Source organism: Bos javanicus, chromosome 16, assembly GCF_032452875.1.
Source record: "Bos javanicus breed banteng chromosome 16, ARS-OSU_banteng_1.0, whole genome shotgun sequence".
Lineage (NCBI taxonomy): Eukaryota > Metazoa > Chordata > Mammalia > Artiodactyla > Bovidae > Bos > Bos javanicus.
The window spans coordinates 47251011-47269108 of record NC_083883.1 but is presented as its reverse complement, the minus strand read 5'-3'; the positions used below and the strand labels follow the sequence as shown (position 1 = coordinate 47269108).

At 45.2% G+C, this 18098-nt stretch overlaps 1 protein-coding gene across 5 annotated transcripts in view; it reads left to right on the top strand.

Moving 5' to 3' along the window:
- Window positions 1–18098, top strand: part of CAMTA1 (calmodulin binding transcription activator 1) — a 992196-nt gene that overhangs the window by 78709 nt on the left and 895389 nt on the right. Inside the window, exon 4 of one of the 5 annotated variants that reach the window (XM_061382863.1) lies at window positions 5469–5733. The exons of the other annotated variants lie outside the window; for them this stretch is intronic. Within the exon in view, the coding sequence (XP_061238847.1) occupies window positions 5469–5477 (9 nt within the window). The 3' untranslated portion in view covers window positions 5478–5733. Of the gene's footprint in view, window positions 1–5468; window positions 5734–18098 lie in introns of those variants that run through there. 5 annotated transcript variants of the gene reach the window in all.

Genomic DNA, 18098 nt, shown 5'->3' with positions numbered 1-18098 from the left:
GAAAGGAAGAACAAAGAAACAAAGAACACAGGAAATAAGTAGAAAACAAATCACAGGATGGTTAACTAAAACCCAACCACATTTATTATATTAACCGTATATGGACTAAATTATATTATACTAATTGCATATGGACTAAATATCTTGATTAGAAGGTGGACACTGACAGACTCAATTTAAGGAAGCAGGACCCTTGAATTCTCCTTGAACTTTGCTCTGGGATGCAGCTAAGCTGCTTGTAAACGGTTTGATCCTTTGAGGTCTTGCTTTGTTCGGTGAGTGTGCAGCAGTGCTCAACCTCAGGCCGATTTCCCCGACTCCTGAGGCCTTCTCCACAGCGTTTGAGTACTCCTCAGTGCCTGGTGATTTTAGAGTTTTTCAGTCTCTGCCCCAGTTCTTAAATAGTTTTTTTGAGATGTAATTGGCATATACTTAGTTGCACCTACCTTTGGGACATGTGCTCTGCTCGCGCACACCCCATGGCCATCCCCCCTCCACCAGAAGGAGCGGTCTGATCACTCTTAAAAGTTGCTCGTGCTCATGGCACGTGAGCCCCTTCCTCCTCCTCGCTTTCTCCTTTCATGAAATCTTTGAAGCTGTTAGGGAGAAAATTATATTGTTGAGGATAAAGTTCCAGGTAGACAGGTATTTAAAGTTTTCGCTTTTGTTTTCTTTTCGAGGATTGTAGCGGAAATAATACGATGATTGCAGGTGTAGGTTGCTGTATCACTTATAGAAAGTTTTAAGAAACAGGCGTATATTTTAGAACAGACTGAGAAGCTTGGCAGAGAAATATATTTTCAGAAAGGTTGAAAAAAAAACGGCAGAGAGGGTGGCCGTAGTGGGAAGGGGGTGGGGGAGGGAACACTTCCTGCTGGCAGTGCCCCCCCACAGGGTGCACTTGGAGGAACCACATTCGTGGAGACCAAGTGCTTTTCTTGTCTTGGTTTTTCAAACAACCAGTATTTCTAATATGCTGGAAAAAAACTAACAAATTCTAAGATGAAAGGGTAATAGAAGTATAATCCCCACTTAACTGAAGGATATACTTAGCTCAAGTGCATTTTATTCTAGTGAATTGTCTGTTTTATTGAGTGACATTTTGGTGATTTATTTATTTATATTTATAGATTCAGGTTTTTTTTTTTAAATGTCCCATCACTGTAATAAACTTTTGGCTGGACATTCTCATTTTGCTCTCAGAGTACACTTGCTGAGATTAGTTTCTGTTGCAGAAAGCATTATATTGTTGCGTTAATAGCCATTTTGTAAAGAATTAGTAAAATATATAGAACTCTGTTTTAATGGGTTTCTTCAACTGTCTCCTAGCTTCTCTGACTCTCTGAATTTTCTTGGCTCTTTATTTTTTATTTCTTTCTGGTTCTTGTGTGTATTTTGAAAGTATATGCCTGAGGTGAAAATGGCAGCGTTTCTGTCATGATTTAACCTTATTGGAAACGACGTCCTTTGTTCTGTGTCTCTTTAGTTGAGGAATGAGCCAGTTCTTTGTGTTTATAAATGCTGGCTGGTCCTTGGCAAATAAACAGACAAAACCCCCAAAACACTGAAACAGCAACAACAAAAAACAACCGCCCAAAACTCAGAGTACAGATTGAGCATGTTGGAAAATGTGTTCTTTAAAAAGTTGTCCAGACAGTGAGAACTTAATATGGGTGAGAATTTCTTTGGAAAAGTCTTCTTTGCTAGGACTCCAGTGACTTGTTGGTCTTGTGACAGTGAAACCTTGTGTGTTTCTTATTGTAATAATGTAAGTCACCCGTGTGGGCATACAGTTTTCTTTCCAATTTCAGATTGAGGGTAGGGTGTGTGCTAGTTGTGCTTCTAAAATTTGGGTAGTATAGGACTTTTGAACATTGCCTGTTTATTTACTGCTCGTCATTTGGAAGAGGACTCTCTTTCTCTGCCCCTTGCTGTGAAAGTGCTAGTTCTACCACTGATGGATTTATTTGGGGTCAAAGACCGCCCTTCCCCCACCCCTCAATTTTCGCTTTTATTGGTATCTACGAATCCAGTCCATTTGTAGTCCTTGAAGGACTCTCTTTGGGGCCCAGGAAGAGGGCTAGGAGAGTGTTTTGTTTCTCAAATTTCAGCTTAAGCCAGTCTTTTGGGAAAAAATAAAAAGCTACTCACATCCCATGGCCTCTAGAATCTGGAGCAGAACTGTTGCGTCAACAGACCTCCGGTTAAGTAGGCAGGCATCAGATTGTGTCTCTGGGAAAAAGGAAGTGTGTCCCAGATAGCAGCTTCCGGGGCAGCTCCTGGTTGTCGCAGCGGAATCTGTGCTTCCCAGATGTTCCGGCCCCAGTGGTCTCTGTTCAGTCTCTCGGTCATGTCTGACTTTTTGCCACCCCATGGACTGCAGCACGCCAGGCTTCAGGAATTTGCTCAAACTCGAGTCCTTTGAGTCGGTGATGTCATCCAACCTTCTCATCCTCCGTCGCCCCCTTCTCCTCTTATCCTCAGTCTTTCCCAGCATCAGGGTCTTTTCCATTGATTCGGCTCTTGGAATCTTGTGGCCAGATTATTGGAGCTTCAGCTTCAGTATCAGTCCTTCCAATGACTATTTAAGGTTGATTTCCTTGAGAATTGATTGGTTTGATCTCCTTGCAGTCCAAGGGACTCTCAAGAGTCTTCTCCAGCACCACAGTTTGGAAACATCAATTCTTTGGTGCTCAACCTTCTTTATGGTCCAACTCTCACAACCGTACATGACTACTGGAAAAATCCTGGCTTTGACTGGATGGAGCTTTGTCGGCAAAGTAATGTTTCTGCTTTTTAATATACTGTCTAGATTGGTCATAGCTTTTCTTCCAAGGAGCAAGGGTCTTTGAATTTCATGGCTGCAGTCACCATCCACAGTGGTTTTGGAGCCCAAGAAAATAAAGTCTGTCATTGTTTCCATTGTTTTCCCATCTATGTACCATGAATTGGTGGGACTGGATGCCATCCATGGTCTTTGTTTTTTAAATGTTGAGTTTTAAGCCAGCTTTTTTACTCTCCTTTTCACCTTCATCAAGAGGATCTTTAGTTCCTCTTTGCTTCTGCCATTAGGGTGGTGGTGTTATCTGCATATCTGAGATTATTGTTATTTCTCCCAGTAGTCTTGCCCTCTTTTTACTTATTAAATTACATTCTAGGGGATCCTCTTGACCTAGGGATCGAACCCCGGTCTCCTGCATTGCAGGCAGATTCTTTACTGCCTGAGTCACCAGGGAAGCCCTAATTAGGTGCTAGGGTCCTTGAATATTAGAGGCGTGGTAAACTCCTTCCTGATAGCCCTCCCTTTCTCAAATAGCAAACACATGTGAAAAACATCGGCTAAAATCCTTCATGGATTTTCTTTAAGTCACCTAAAATGTCATTACTGGCACAAATTTATTCAAATTGTCAGAACTTGTAAGTGCTTGGGTGGAGAGGGTTCTTGTTTGTGCTTTTACTTAGGTTATATTCAGTTTCGTGGATTTATTTGTGGAAACGTGGATTTATTTGTGGAAACGTGATTGGTTGTAGTGCTTACAGGACCTCAGAGAGCAATTCCTTACCACTTGGAGAATCAAACCACGTTGGCCTAGACTGGTGTCTGCAGCTTGCAGTGGGGGTTAAACTGGTAGAAAGTTTGGGCTAACACGTTTTTCCTGAGTCTGTGAATTTTAGAAATGATTTAGAAGACTTTTGAAAAGCATCTATAAGTGCTGTCTCCTCTTGTTGTCAAGAAGTTTTAAAATAAATGCTTGTGTTTTGGTAATGAAGGGGTACATATATTGGATCTGAATGTACCTTTTCTCATTTTTAATGGGAAATATTTTGATAAAACAAAACTTGGCTAATGGTAAACTTTTCCATTAGAAATGCCTTCCAAAATGCCTTTTCTTATAAACATGCTTAAAGTGGTCTGAATAACAGTGCTACTAAAACAGCATCTGCATTGTTTTGATGGGGTATTGATTCCTTCTGTAGTGTTCAAAATTGCTTGCATGCCTCCCAGCAACAAATTCATATATGACAGACTTTACTGGAGAGGAGCATCCCAGATAAATGAAAGGCTAGTTTACTTTTCAGTAGCTCTGAAACTTTAAAATAAAAGTCGTGTTTGTAGAAATGTGGCCTTGAGGCACTAACACACTTGTATTTAGTGCATGAAGCTCTGCCAGTTATTTCTTAACAAAACCTAATCAGGGGGAACAAAAATCCTTATAGAGTTTATTTATTGATAGCTCTAAGCCACCAGAAAGAATATCCTGTTCCTCTTAATAAAATCCTGTAGGGCAGTTGTCTTTATTTTAATAGGAAAGTATTCGGGAAATTTGATTTTATCAAGGTAAACTCAAATGTTAGATATTGTAAGATTGAAGCTAACCTTGGAGGCTGGAAGAGGGAATGGTACTTAAAGTTCTTGCTAGTGATGCTCCCTTTTCCCCTCTTAGATAGAGAGGCATTATTTCTATTGCCTGTTACAACTCACTGTACAGCAAGAAGCGAAGAAATTTGATTGGATCCTTAAATCAGGAAATGTAGCCTGCTCAAGTTTAGTTGCAGAGAGAAGACTGAAGATCATTAGTAAATAAAATAGTAGTCATTTTATTTACTAGTGAAAGGAATATGGAAATTATTTACTGTAACTCCTAATTGTTATGCTTGCTATTGCCGCAAAGTTAAGTGTGTTTGTCATGATTTCTGTGGTGGCTACATGATGCAAAACAAAACCTTGGCTCTTTCTGTCCTTTTAAGGTTTGTTAATGTCCTTTTTTGTTTGTTAATGAGGGAAATGAGTAAATAATAACAGAAAATTGAGGCCTCAACTGTCATACACTTTTTTCCATTGTTAAGATATTCCTTATGTCAAGCTTCTATTAATTCTGTGTAAATCCAGTAGAGATAGCAAGTTATTTTGCTTAAAATGTCTTTTCCCCCCTGTGCAGTGAGAGTTGAATGTGAGAACAGATCTTAATAGATATAGTTACACAGTTTATTTTATCATGTATCACTTTATTGCTGTCTTCTAGAACATTGTTATACTAAATGTTCCAATAATGGAAATTTTATGCAGCTACTTCAAATGAAACAAATTTGCAAAAACTCAATTTTGGAATTCATTCCTTGAGGAGAGGGAAAAAAAAAAACTCACCATGCTGTGACCAAATTAGATTTCTGATATGTTGGCAACTTAACAAACAGTGTCATTTCCTGAAAACGGGGCATGGGGTCCAGTGGAAATGTCAGTACTTCAGTCACTTGTAATGGGGGATATTTGCGGTTTAATATGATTGAATGGTTAAATTTTTATTTAAAAATGGTAATTAAAATTTGGTTTTGTACCTAATTAAAAATGGCTCGACATGGACTCAGCAGTGACTGTGTTCAGTTACAGGGGGCATCTTCTTTTCAAGAACTTGAGTTTGATTCTGGGAGGTGCGAGTTTTACTTACTGGAGCTCCTTTGTTTTGCAGAGATCATGATGCAGCCGTCCTTTTGGATTTCTTTTTAATAATGTGTGACCCTTCACCTTTGATCCCCTGACCTGCATTACCTTGGTAACCATTTCATTTTTTAATTTAATTTCATTTTTTGATTTTGGTGTACAAGCTGTAACATTTCATCTCTCAGAGTGTAACACGCTGATTTCCTCAAATAGAGATACCCCTTTGAGCGATAAACTTGCAAAATGCTGTCTTCGTTTTCTGTATTAAAATTCATTTCAGTTTTAAAAATAAAGTGTAATCTGTGTTTTCATCCTTTTAAAATTTTAAGTTTAATGAGTGCATTTCCCCACACAGTATATTTCCTCTTCTATTCATGTTTTGCAGTAGCCAGATGAACTTGGTGTTCACATGTAACTTGCACACACCTCAGACACCCACATCTCCTCCCCACACCACTCCCATCCCTACCCCTGTGCCCCCCCCCCCCCGCTTCCTCATGGTTACCACACACACCTCCCCACCATCACCACGGTCACCACACACCCCTTCCTTTGCAGATTCACTCTCCTTCTTTCAGAAATGGTGGCAACTTGAACTTAACTGGTCTCCGCTGCCACGTTCTACCACCTCACATGACATTTTATATTCTCAAGTGTTGGTAGAAGAAAAAGTTTAGCCCTTGAATTCCACGCATGGGCTGGAAGATAAGAAAGTTGTCTCACTCCCAAAATTCACCTTTCCCCCTTCTTCAGTATTTTATCCTTTATTTGAGATGTAAGTTAAGAGTGAATGACATTTCTAATGTGATCAGATGTGTCCTTTGCTGAAACCTGGTTAGTCGGCTCTGATGGTCCATACACCAGACTGACTGCTTTATGCCGCATGCTATTTCGTGACTGCTTTTCAGACAATGCATTTGCAACTGTATTCCACTTTTCAGAAAACTCTTATTCAAAAGCAAAAGAAAAACCCTGAAATTTAAAAATAAAAGTCAAACTTAAGTTAATTCTTTCAACTGGCAAGATATTCCTGAGAAATCATGTTCCTTAAAAAAAAGAAAAGAAATCATGTGACATCTCGTAGCATGGCCTGCTGAAGCACAGATTATTTTCCAAGTGTCTCATTATTTTATTCTCCAACATTTAATGCTGATGCTTTAATTGCACACAGCTGAAGCTGCTAAATGAGCACTGAAATGGATTTAAGTCCTCTCTGAGCTTTGTTGATACCTATAAAAGTTTATGTCATTCATTAGAACCACAAATTAAAATTAGTTGTAGTGAGCTGCTCATTGGAGATCGGAACGCTCACGAACACTTTTTCAGGCCTCCTTGCTCGTCTTTGTCTGTTATACTGAACGTACCTGGGAAACTGCCCTTGGCTTGTCGGGTGTCTCTTCACAGAATTGCAGAATGTCAGATCTGTGAAGTATGAGTAGGTAAAACATCCCATGATTACAGAGCCAGAAAGGGCATGAATGTTCCAGGAGTGGGAGCAGCTTACTTATCCAACCTTGCATTTTAAGGTGATTTTTTTAAAAATAATAATGCTTTCAGAGTTGTGTGGGAATGTTTTCCAGGCTGCATCCTTTTATTTGTTCCTCTCTAGCATGAGAAGAAGGATAACGTGTGGCTCAGAGTTTACTGAACAGACATGGCAGGGCTGGAGGGGCTGTGAGCGGTGGGCTGATCCACTCTCCTTGCTAAAGCAGTCCTATGCCTGCCCGACTCCCTAGGGGGAGCTGGCTGCTGGAGCCCAGAGAGTCCCAGCTCCCTGTTGACAGAATCAGGGCCTCTTGACATCTCTCCGAAGGCTGCCAGGTCCTCTGGAGACAGTCAGACACTTTAAGTCCAGTAGGAGCTGAGGAGGCAGTTAATAGGCACCCAGGAGAAATGTCTTTATTGTGATAATTTTTATTTTGCAATATAGTCAGAGAGAGCTGGTATACATACGGTCACATTTGTTACCTATTGTCAGTGAGCAGCGCTTACTTGGTTAGTATTTAGGAATTCTAGTGAGTTGTAAGTCACCTGGATGTCGTTTTTGTGAGCATGAGTCGGTGAGAAAACCCTAGGCTGAGAGTCAGAAGACCTGCTTTGGACCGGCAGGGTCTCTGGATGTGCCAGGGGTCTCTTGTGAGGTAGCGACGCACAAGACTCAAAAACTCAAATAGAAAGACTTCAAAAGGCTTTCATGTTGTGGTTGAAATCAGTGAAATCATTTGTTCCACTTAATGTACAGGGGTTTGTAGAACATTTCATTGATTCGACTTCAGTTTTATCCTGTGTGAAACATGGGGACTGTATGTCTCCTACTAGCTTTTTAGGGTTGTTGGCAGGATAAATGAAAATGCATGATGGACACCCTGGGAGCCCAGAATAAAGGTGTCTTTGAAATCGAACCTCATGCGAGGGCTGTGCTCTTGGCAGCCGCAGTCTTTATGCTGCGAAGACATGGTAGTGAGAGCTCTGGTGATCGGTCGGGAGCTCGGCCGCCTTGCGTGGAATCCTGCCTCCCGCCTTGGCCCTTCGCAGGTGGCGTGGCGGAGACCATCATCTAACCTTTCTGTGCCTCAGTTTCCTCCTCTTTAAAATAGAGTTGATGGGGCTTCCCTGGTGGCCTAGCAGTAAAGAATCCGCTTGTAATGCAGTAGACATGAGTTCGATCCCTGGGTTGGGAAGATCCTCATGGAAAATTTGCCTTGCACAAAACTGGTCCCCGGTGGCAAAAAGGTTGGGGACCACTGGTTTATGGGAATAACCAGGGCTAGTTCAGATGCTTCAAGTTAAATCTGGGTTCTTAACCAGTTAACAAGACAAGTTTAGATAATTAAGAGCCTGTTGGCCCTTTAATGATAGGTTCTTTGGTTTTGGCTAATTTAGGCTAAATTAGGAGACACACGAAAGACGCGTGGGCGAGACCCCCATCTTTTGCTTAGTCAGCACTTGCTCGTTCTCTCTTAGCTTCAGTCAGCTGTCTAGTGAGCTGGAGAGTCAGAAAGCGTTGAGAGGCTTTTGCTTTGCGGTGAGAGGCTTCAGTGCTCCATCCTCAGGAGAATAAGGAAGAAGGAAGTCACTGCTGTGTGTCAGGTTTCCCCAAGTGTTTCCACATAATTACCTGCATTTATCTATGAGGTCCATGGTGTTTGTTAACTCCGCCTGGCCCCTGAGAACACCGATGCACAGGCAGGTTAAATGAGCTCCTTTGGGGTCACCCCTAGTGGGTCGCAAAAAGAGTCCAGGACTTCAGTCCAGGTACTGCCCTTCCAGGACCCGCTGCCTTGCGTTTGCTGGCAAACCTGGCGGCTCCCCTGGCAGGAAATTCTGCCCTTCTCTGCACACATTCCTGTCCCTCAGCTACCAGCACCCCTGCCTTAGTCAGGCCTTCAGTGCCCTGGGCAGGAAGGCCCTGCCTTCACATGGCGCCTGGAGGGGCTCTGGGCAGTGGCTTCCTTGCTCTTGCTCTGTACCACACATCCAGCTTTAAATCGTGGAGCCCTGACCCCATCCCAGTCTTGGGGCTGCCAGTTCAGAGAAACCGTTGATCAGCAGCGTGGAGAGACACGGGATGTTTATGGTATTTACAGCAAGGCATACCTGGAACTGATGTGTGCACATGTGGATCTTCCTGTTGTTGAGTTGCAGTGTAAACTATAGTGGCCTTTATGGGTAGTTTGGTGGTTTACCCACCAGCCGCCTTCCTGTGGGAGGAGAGAGTCCATCTGACCTCAGTAGGAGGTAGTCTTCTGAGAGCGGGCATCTTACCATCACAGAAACTAGGTTGGAGATTGCTTGTGGGGCAAAATGAAGCAGTGGGTGGTCTCTCCTTTGCCTTTTCACTCTCTTTTCTGTCCCTGTCTTGTGTGCATTTATTCTTCAGTCCCTCCTTTCCTCTCCTCCCCACCCCTTCTCTTTCTTATCCTCACCCTGTTTCACTTTTTCTCCATCATGTACCAGATACTTCTGAATGTATCTGTCATCAGGCTTTAAACACTTGAAATCCTGCAAGGGGCCTGGTGTTTCTCGTAGTTGATTCGATGTGTCCTGGGACTTGTCTTTCAGAGGTGAAGGTGCTCCCTGAGTCACTCCAGAAGTTGTCAGATTTTGTTTGTGATCGTCAGCCTTGAGTTGAGTGGTATATCTCGGGTAGGTAATTTGGCATGGCTGTCTGAGAAGCGCCATCACTAACTGGGACCGAGTGCGGGGCAGTGATGGACTGGCCCCTCTAGAGGCACCTGCGTCCAGCTTGCAGTGTGTTTGCTGCTGGAAGGTCTGAGGCCAGGTGTCAGGGCCCCCGTTTGGTGCTGAGGAGCTGCTCCTGGGGAGGACAGGCCCTCCCCAGAGGCCTTTAGCCCACTCAGTTGTGCTGCCCGGGGTGTGTGGGTGTCCTGTGGCCATGCCTGTGGCCTGTGTGCCTTGGGAGGTGACAGGAAGTGCCCAACCCTGGTGGGTAGGGTGGTGGAGGAGGGGCTGAGGAGACCACTTAGGGGCAGTTCTGATGGCATTTAACCCCTCAGGAGGCAGTGAGGAGGATAAGAAACATGGTCCAACTGTGGAAGATACTTTTGCCATTCTTCAGTGAACATCTGCCCTCGTCAGCAGGGGGGTGACCACTGGCTGAGGCGGCGGTGGGGTTGCTGCACAGTCAGAGCACGTGGAATGCAGCTCCTGTCTGTTCTCATTGGCGGTTGTCCTCTCCCGGGAAACGGGGGCCCTGGTTGCCATGGCAACCAGGTGACACGCCTCAGAATCATAGGCTTTAGACCACGGGACAGATGTGGGTGCCCGCACAGCACGTGGATGGTCAGCCTGTGATGCCCCAGTCTTCCCCTCTCTCCTTACAGATCCTTTGGGGTGTTTTTTCCCCTCTCAGCCCCTTGTTTCTCCCCCTGGGAGAAGCCAGAGGACTTTTCTCCTCCTTCTGTAGTGGTGGGAGAAGGACTGACAGCGAGGGGGGCAAGTTGGTGGCAGCATTTGACTCTGGGTTTCTCTTACCTGCCCTGGCATGTATTCCACCGTCTGACACGAGTGCTGGCACGTAAGAGACACCCAGCCAACGTTCACTCTCCTTTCAGCTCTCATTAGCACAGGTAATTAAGAACAGGAGCTGATAGACAGCACATATCTGTGCAGAGATATATCTGTAATTAAAGTTTTAATTAAAGAAACACCAGACCAGGCAGATGGTTCTGATGCCCGCATCCTGTAAACCAAACAACCACGGCTTTTCGATCTTGCAAACAAGCAGAGCAGAGTAGCGACAGCGCTCCCAGAAGTAGACCAGAAGGCCGAGGTCGTCTTATTAACTAGCCACAGTTGAATCTTGGTAGCACTCTCTGCTACACCAAACCCAGAGATAATCATCACAGTTTGAAATGGAAATTCAGTACATCGAAGTTATGTCCCAACCAAAGCCTTTAAGCCTCCGGTCAAGGGCATTACCAGAGCCCAGCTGGTATATCACAAGGCATGTGGTTTTGTGCTAGATCACAAAAGCTGACAAAGTGTTATTTGGGATCATCAGCTAAATACAGTATTAAATTAGAGAGCTACCATCCTGACTGTTCAGGTTTGGCTCCCTGTGTAGCAGGGCAGGACAGAGCTGGGACGGATGTCGCCTGCCTCCTGTGTGTCCTCTGTTCCGGGTCATGGTGACCTCAGTGGCCAGCCAGCTGCAGAATGAAAAAAATGAAACCATTCCTGGGTTAACAGGAAAAGATGAATTTCAGGTCTTGTCACTTCTGAGAAAAACCCGCCCCCAGGCTGTGTCCCTGTCATCAGGAGGCAGGAGCCACCTAGGAGGTGGGCAGGCAGTTCACTCTGACCTCTGGGGTTCTTCCCCCACCGACCCCCCTAGTTTCTTACCCTTCCTCATAATCACTTACATATCCAGGCACATGGTTTTCTGACATTCATTGCAGGGAGGCACTTCTACACCTGAATTCTCTGCTAATGGACATAGATGTGTTTTTTACCACCGACATCTCACTCACTCGTTCCCACTTGGTAGAACCAACACTAAAGGTGTTCATTTCTTATTTCATGGAGAAGCATTTTAAAGGGTCAGGAGAGTAGTTGTCTACTCTGGCGGGTGACCGTGTTGTCCTGTGTCTTTAAAGGAAGTAGGATTCTCACTGGAAGAAGAGCCATGTTACACCAGAACATGTATGAGTGTTAATATCTTCCCATTAAAGGCCCGTCCCCAGGATGTTGGGACTCGTAGTACTTTAGCTCATGTTAGTACTGTTTATCAGTCAGAACTCAGTCATCTTAGGAGAGCTGCCGTATCCGTGGTACTGTGGTGGTTGTGAGTGTTGGGGATGTGTGATGGGTGGATGGAAGTTTTTTTTTTAACCACCGTTTTGCTCAGGAAAGACTTTCATTTGATGAGATGTTCTTTTTTTTTTTTTTTTTTAAGAAGTCAGTTAAGTGTCAGCTGCTTTGACTAAATAGTCTTTTGTGCTTGTGCCCAGGAAGTGTTGTTAGACCTGTACAGAGCTGTGCTGCTAGGCATTAAGTTGGTGTTTTACTTGTGGAATTGGAATCCGACTATGGGGTCTGTTTCTTCTGTAACTTGGTTAGAGACCCAAACACGTGAGCCCTGAGTATACAGCACAGTTTGTGATTATAAGAGACTTTCTATGAGTGACACTGCTGCCCCTCAGAGCCAGGCTTTGAGGGCTCACGTCCAGGTTTCACCCTGAAGAAAAACACCAGCAGCCCACCTGGAATAGTCAGGGTTTTTTTCTCTTGCTGCGGTGGATTTTTAAGGGAGTTTTGCTGTCCCCGATACCTGTTTGACGTTGGGGGCTAGGGGAGTGTTCTCCACTCCTCGAGAGAGACTTAAATTCAAAACATTTATCCACTCGTCCCATAAATACTTACCCAGTGCCTAGTAGCAGGCACTGTCCTAGGTACAGGAGTAAAGCAGTAAACAAAGCGAGGCCTGCTTTCAAAGAGCCTCTTTTCTGGTTGGCCAGGAGGAGTTACAAACAAACAAACAAAAAGGTGACAGTGAGTGACTACATACCCCACACTGATGGCCCCATCAGCGCTCAGAACACTGAGGAGACAGGCGCTGTTACTGTCCCTGTTTCACACAGAGGGAAACTGAGGCATGGAGAGGGTAAAAGTAACTCATCCAGGGTCACAGTACCAGTGCTGTTGGCAGTCCAGCCCAGGTTGTCTGCCTCCAGGTTTCATGAACACTGTGCCATCTTGTTTGCCTGTTAAAAAATGGCCTAATCTGTTTATTTCTACCTGAATAAAGAAATAAATACTGTATGATAATAAGTGCGACAAAGAACAGTGAATGTTCTAGATGTTGACGTGGGTGTGTGTGCACATGGGTGCTGCCTTGGCTGGTGTGGTGGGAGCAGGTGTCTCTCCTACGGCGATTTGAAGGAAGTGGCACTGTGATTCATGTAGATATCCGGGCGGAGGGTACTCCAAGCAGTGGGAATAATAACAAAAGCAAAGGTCCCCGGGTAGTTGTGGGCTCAGCAATAGCAAAGGAGAAGCAAAAAGGCCTCTGTGGTCGCACTGGGTAAGGACAGTGGAGGGGCGCAGATGAGGTGGTTGGGCCTTGTAGGGCGTGGGCAGTTCTTTGGTTTTACTGAATCAGAAGAGGAGCCAGCCAAGAATTTTTTTTTTTTTTTTCAGCCAAGAATTTTTGAGCAGGAAAATGACATGATTAAAACGATCACTTTGGGAGTTTCCCTGGTAATCCACTGGCTAAGACTCTTGAGTTTCCACTGTAGGGCGCACGGGTTCGGTCTGCTCGTCAGGGAACTAAGATTCCAAATGCTGCATGGCTTGGCCAAAACTATATATATATATATATATATATATATATATATATAAGGGGATCACTTTCTATGCAGTGCAGAAAGTAGTTTAGGGCAAAGGTTGGCTTACCTTGGCCCCAGGGCCAAATCCAGCTGCTGCCTGTTTCTGGGCAGCCAGCAAACCGAGGATGTTCTTTACATTGCTAGAGGGTTGGGAAAGAAGTAAGATGACTAAGAATATTCTGTGGCACATGAAACTTATATGGAATTCAGGTTTCCGTGTCCGTTCAAGCTCCAGTTTTATTGGCACAGAGCCACGCTCACTTGTCTGCGTAGTGTGTGAGGCTGCTTTCAAGCCGCGACAGCCAAGTTGAGTAGTTGCAACAGAGACCATCTGGCCCACAGAGCCTGAGATATTTACTCTCTGGCTCTTTAAGAAAAAGTTTGTTGATCCCTGGTTTAGGGGGGCCAGGGATGGAGGCAGGGAGACTCGTGAAGAGACTGTTGCAGAGGCCTGTGGTGGCTCGTCTGGACCAGGGCAGTGAGAAGCGGTCAGATGCTGGATGCATTTCAGGGGAAGAGCTGAGTGGTTGTCTGCAAACATGAGGAGTTGGGGATGATGCCAATGTTTTTGCACCGAGCAACTGGAAATGCAGTTCCCATTCACTGAGATGGGGAAGACTGTGGGAGCAGCAGGTGAGGGAGATGGGCGAGGAGACACCCCTGTGCTGTGTTAAGGTCACGATGCCATGTGGATAGGTGCAGTAGGTGGACAGTTTAGAGGAGGGGTTTCGACTTGAGCCAGGCTCCTCACTGTTGTCAGTGGATCGAAGGGTTGTAAAACTCTGGAGTAAATGGAATCTGGTAGGGGGTGTGTATGGATGGAGCACAGGGGTACTCAGTGATGAGAGGAAGGGGAGAAGGGAGTGAAGGAGGTGAGAAGGAACTCCACGGAGGGAAACCAGGAAAGTAGAGTGTCCTGGAGGAGCGTGTGTCAAAGCAGAGAACAAGGTTGTCTGTGTCAAACCTTCTAAAGTCAGATGAGATGCAGGCTGAGAGCTGACCCTGGGCCTGGCAGCGTGGGTCACTGGTGACTCTGATAAGAGCCAGATGAATGAAATGGCAAGGGTGTCACTGACTCCAGCTGGTTCAAGCACAAACGGCAGGAGAGGAAGCAGAGCAGGTGCTTTGGAAGCTGTGTTTTCTGCTGCCCCAGTGTGGGCTGGGAGGATGCGGAGAGCTGGATTTGACCTAGGTTTGGAAGTCTGCCTGGGGAGTGCTGACGGGGGAGGGGCGAGGAAGCCAAGCACCCGTGTGATGGTGGGTAGTGGCCTCTGGACCAAGCAGAGGGCAAAAGTGAAGCGTGAGTAAGAGGAGGGGCAGCAGGAGGCCCTGGGTCACTGCATTCAAGGAATTGTTGTTTAGTTGCTCAATCATGTCTAACTCTATGCAACCCCATGGACTGTAGCCCACCAGGCTTTTCTGTCCATGGGATTACCCAGGCAAGCATACTGGAGTGGGTTGCCATTTCCTACTCCAGGGGATCTTCCTGGACCAGGGATCGAACCCACCTCTATTGCATTGGCAGGTGGGTTTTTTTTTTTTTTTTTACCGCTGAGCCACAAGGGAAGCCCATGCATTCAAGGAAGTAGGGCCATGGAATTGTTGGAGTAGGGATAGTCAGAGTGGGATGCTTGAACTTGATGTTGTGAAGGGGTGCAGTTGTGGTTACCATCAAGGTCTAGAGCAGTGCCGTCCAATAGAAATATAGTGTGACCGATGTGTAATTTGTGATGATCTAGGAGCCATATTTTAAAACAGTATAAAGAAATGAAGTTAATGTTAATAATATTTTTATGTAGCCCCATGTATCTAGAGTATTATGTGAATTGAGGGCAGGAGGAGAAGGGGATGACAGAGGATGAGATGGTTGGATGGCATCACTGACTCAATGGACATAGGTTTGGGTAGACTCTGGCAGTTGGTGATGGACAGGGAGGCCTGGCGTGCTGCGGTTCATGGGGTCGCAAAGAGTCGGACATGACTGAACGACTGAACTGAACTGAACTGATGGTCAATATAAAAATTGTTGAGGTGTTTTGTCTTTATTTTGTACTTAGTTCAGTCTCAGCACACCTCAAAAGCCACATGTGACTTGTAGCTACCATACTGGATAGCCTAGGTCTCGGAAATGATGATGGAAGTGCAGTCTAAGGGTGTCAGAGGGAGTGGGTCAGGAACAGGGAGGCCAGGGCTTGTGACCGATTGTGTTTGTGGATTTGAAACCGCTTATGGCCCTGATGAGATGAACAGGGTTGGAGAGGGAGGCTGGGATCCTTGTTAGGGTTGCTGCACCAGTGGCCTCTACTCTTCGCCTTCTGCCCACTGTGGAGTGTTTCCTGCCCAATCCTATCATTTCTCAAAGCACCTGTGATGTTTTGGGCGCTTGCTCTTGCTTCCAGGCAGATCAGAGTGGTAATTCCTTGGAATTGGGAATTCACGGCAAGATTTCTGAGTCACAATAATAGCAGAACACAGGGCCATAGTTTTTCCAGGATCTCCCTAGTAGGGCAACTTTTCACATGAGTTTTTACTTTTATCCTTTAGAGTCTGTTTTGTCACATCTTTAGATTCCTAGATTTTAGCATAATCCTCGAATTCTATGGGCTTCCCTGATAGCCCAGCTGGTAAAGAATCCACCTGCAGTGCGGAAGATCCTGAGTAGGGAAGATCCTCTGGAGAAGGGATAGGCTACCCACTCTAGTATTCTTAGGCTTCCCTGGTGGCTCAGTTGGTAAAGAATCCGCCTGCAATGCAGGAGACCTACTTGGGTACAATTCCTGGGTTGGGAAGATCCCCTGGAGAAGGGAATGGCTACCCACTCCAGTACTCTGGCTTGGAGAATTCCGTGGCCTGTATAGTCCATGGGGTTGCAAAGAGTCAGATATGACTAAGCAGCTTTCACCTTTCAAATTCTATTAGTTATACTTAACAATTCTAAATGTGTTTGAATCCCTGAAGAAGCTCACGTTTAGTAGCTTTTTGAGACAGTCTCGTGATACAGAACCTGCCTGCCCTCTGATGCTTTTAAAAGGCAGGCATGGCCCAGCCATTTATTATGCAAAGAATTTAAATACACACCACACACACACACACACACACACACACACACACACACCATTTATTATGCAAATAATTTAAATACACACACACACAGACACACACACACAGGCATACCTCGGAGATATTGCGGGTTTGATTCCAGACCGCTGCAATAAATTAAATAATGCAATAAAGCAAATCACATGGATTTTTTTGGTTTCCCAGTGCATTTAGAAGTTATGTTTACACTGCACTATAGTCCGTTAAGTGTAGAATACTAGCATCATGTCTAAAAATAATGTATTCAGTTCAGTTGCTCAGTCGTGTCTGACTCCTTGCAGCCCCATGAATTGCAGCACGCCAGGCCTCCCTGTCCATCACCAACTCCTGGAGTTCACTCAGACTCATGGCCATCGAGTCGGTGATGCCATCCAGCCATCTCATCTTCTGTCGTCCCCTTCTCCTCCTGCCCCCAATCCCTCCAAGCATCAGAGTCTTGTGAATGTATGTACTTTAATTAAAAACATACTCTTTCCCAAAAAATGTTAACTGTCATTGAGCCTTCTAGCTAGTCATAATCTTTTTGCAAGAGTAACATCAAAGATCTCTGATCAGAGATCATCATAACAAATAGAATAATAATGAAAAAGTGAAATATTTTAAGAATTACCAAAACATGACACACAGACGTGAAGTATGCAAATCCTGTTGGAAAAATGGTGCCAATAGACTTGCTTGATCCAGGGCTGCCACCAGCCCTCAGTTTGTTAAAAACCACATTATGGGGAAGTGCAGTAAAATGAGGTGTGCCCATGGGTATGTGTGTGTGTGTAGGTGTCAGCTTTGATCCACAGTATGTATTTAAAATTAATAAACATTTATGGGTGGTCAGAAGGCTATTTTTTTTAACCCTTTATGGGCAGTGCATGTGTGCATGCATGTTCATTTCCCAGGTGGCTCAGTGGTAAAGAATCCGCCTTCTAATGCAGGAGCCACAGGAGATGTGGGTTTGATCCCTGGGTTGGGAAGATCCCCTGAAAGAGGAACTGGCAACCTACTCCAGTATTCTTGCCTGAGAAATCCCATGAACAGAGGGGCCTAGTAGGCTACAGTCCATGGGGTTGCAAAGAGTCGGACAAGACCGAAGCGACTGAGCATGCATGCACAAACATCGATGGTAGGTCAGAAAGCTGTTCTTCCTTTTTAACATATTGTAACCCAGGGAAAGTGAACTTTTTTGAAAGGGTGAACAGAACACGTCAGCTACACACATGTTCTTACTCCTTCCCATACCAGTAATGAACCCCAGGGAAAAAGGTGAATGGATACCCTGATTCTGTCCCTTGTTGTTGTTTTCTGTATTAAGCCCAAATCCTCAAAAGTTCTGCTGCTGCTGCTGCTGCTAAGTCGTTTCAGTCGTGTCCGACTCTGTGCGACCCCATAGACGGCAGCCCACCAGGCTCCCCCGTCCCTGGGATTCTCCAGGCAAGAACACTGGAGTGGGTTGCCATTTCCTTCTCCAATGCGTGAAAGTGAAAAGTGAAAGTGAAGTCACTCAGTCGTGTCTGACCCTCAGCGACCCCATGGACTTCAGCCTTCCAGGCTCCTCCGCCCATGGGATTTTCCAGGCAAGAGTACTGGAGTGGGGTGCCATTGCCTTCGGAGCCCACCTTGAGCCTTGTGGCTCAGCTGGTTAAAAATCTGCCTGTAATGCAGGAGACCTGGGTTCCATCCCTGGGTTGGGAAGATCCCCTGGAGAAGGGAAAGGC